The following is a 1,387-nucleotide window of genomic DNA, read 5'->3' on the forward strand; positions in this document are numbered from 1 at the left end:
CAGGAGGGAGCCCTTGGCGGCCGCCGCTGCCCGCGGCCCGGCCCGGCCGGCGCCCCGCGCTCACCTGCCAGCTGTCTTCGCAGCAGCAGCGCCGACTGCAGCTCCGTCATCCTCCCGCCGAGGGCCCGGGCCGGCGCCGGGGCTTTCGGAGGCCGAGCGCAGGCTCGGGGGCGCCTGGAGCCGGCTGTGCCGAGGAACGCGGGCCCCCGCGACGGGAGCGCCGCAGCCGGGGGAGGCCGGGCCGGGGCGGCGGGAGCTGCGCCTCGCTGCCGGCGCGGGTCCGCTCGGCTCGGCCCCGCACAGCGCCTCGCACCCGGAAGGGGAGGGCGCCGGGCGGCCGCGGCGCGCACCGGGACTCCGCTCGCCCGCTTCCCTGCTTCAAGCCGCCCGTCGGCCCGCCGGTGCCGTCCCCCCGCCGCTGCCTCGCTGCACGCAGGGCCGCTCCGCGCAGGCGCGCTGGGCTGCCCACCTCGGCTCGGCCCGCCCGCAGGCCCGACCCCCGGCCCGCCCCCGGCGGCGGAGCCCCGCCCCGGCCGCCGCCATCTTGGGAGGGTCTCGCGTGACAGACGCCGGGGCGGGGCCGCCGGCCCGCGGACGCCACGACGAAGAGGTCGGGAGCGTCGGGGCCGGAGCGGGGGCCGGGGGCGCGCAGCCGAGGGGGCCGCGTGCGGGGGCCTGGTTGTTGGCGGCTGCGAGCCGGTCGCGGTCGGAGCCGAGCTTGGCTGCCGGTGCGCCCCGTTTCAAGCAAGCCCCCCGCGGGCGGAAGGGACGCACGAGAAGGTTCCTGAGGTCCACGGGTGCTGCTCCTCCCCTAGGACGCACCGGCCGACCGCAGGTCACGATCTGGGGGTGAGGGCCTGGAGACGAGCAAGCTCGAACTCGGCCCGCAAAGGCGCCTGCGGGGCGCTCGGAGCGCCCGGTCGGCCCGCGCCGATGTCCGCAGCTGGGCCGTGGGAGGACGCGGGACCGTCCGGCGCTCCTCCTCCCCTCGGGGAAAGGCTTGGGCTCCGGGCGCCGGTGGCCCGCGCCGTCCGGATCGGAGAACCACGGAGAAGACTGGCCTCACGCGCCCCCAGAACCGCGAACGGGAAGCCTGCCTGCAGCCGCTCCGGGGAACAGGCCGGGCGGGGCGCCCGAAGCGGACTCCGTTTCTCTAAGGACGGGCTCGGAGGTGTCTCTCGCCTTGGGGGGGTGAACCACCGCGAGCGGCCCCTCCGTCTGGCTCTCGGGGCGGGTTCTCGGAACTGCTACAGAGCGAGAAGAAACTTCAGCCCTCGCGGGGGCCCTGAAGCTTCCTTGGCCCCACCCTAAAAAAAAATCGGTGTCCGAAACCCCCCCCTCTGGACTGGAGACCTTTCTCTTGAAATGAATGTTTGCTTTCGTCGAA

At 76.1% G+C, this 1,387-nt stretch overlaps 1 protein-coding gene across 2 annotated transcripts in view; it reads right to left on the reverse strand.

Moving 5' to 3' along the window:
* The window catches only part of UBE2G1 (ubiquitin conjugating enzyme E2 G1), a 105,780-nt gene extending 105,364 nt beyond the window's left edge, over positions 1–416 (reverse strand). Inside the window, exon 1 of one of the 2 annotated variants that reach the window (XR_004676345.1) lies at positions 65–416. Coding sequence is in view for 1 of the 2 variants with exons in the window: in XM_034989324.1 (XP_034845215.1) it covers positions 65–110 (46 nt within the window). In the remaining variant the exon portion in view is untranslated. The remainder of the gene's footprint in view (positions 1–64) is intronic. The other variant, XM_034989324.1, reaches the window with a different exon arrangement.
* Between the last annotated feature and the right edge of the window lie 971 nt (positions 417–1,387).

This window comes from Mirounga leonina, unplaced genomic scaffold (assembly GCF_011800145.1).
Source record: "Mirounga leonina isolate KUSES-001 unplaced genomic scaffold, KU_Mleo_1.0 Mir_488, whole genome shotgun sequence".
Classification (NCBI taxonomy): domain Eukaryota; kingdom Metazoa; phylum Chordata; class Mammalia; order Carnivora; family Phocidae; genus Mirounga; species Mirounga leonina.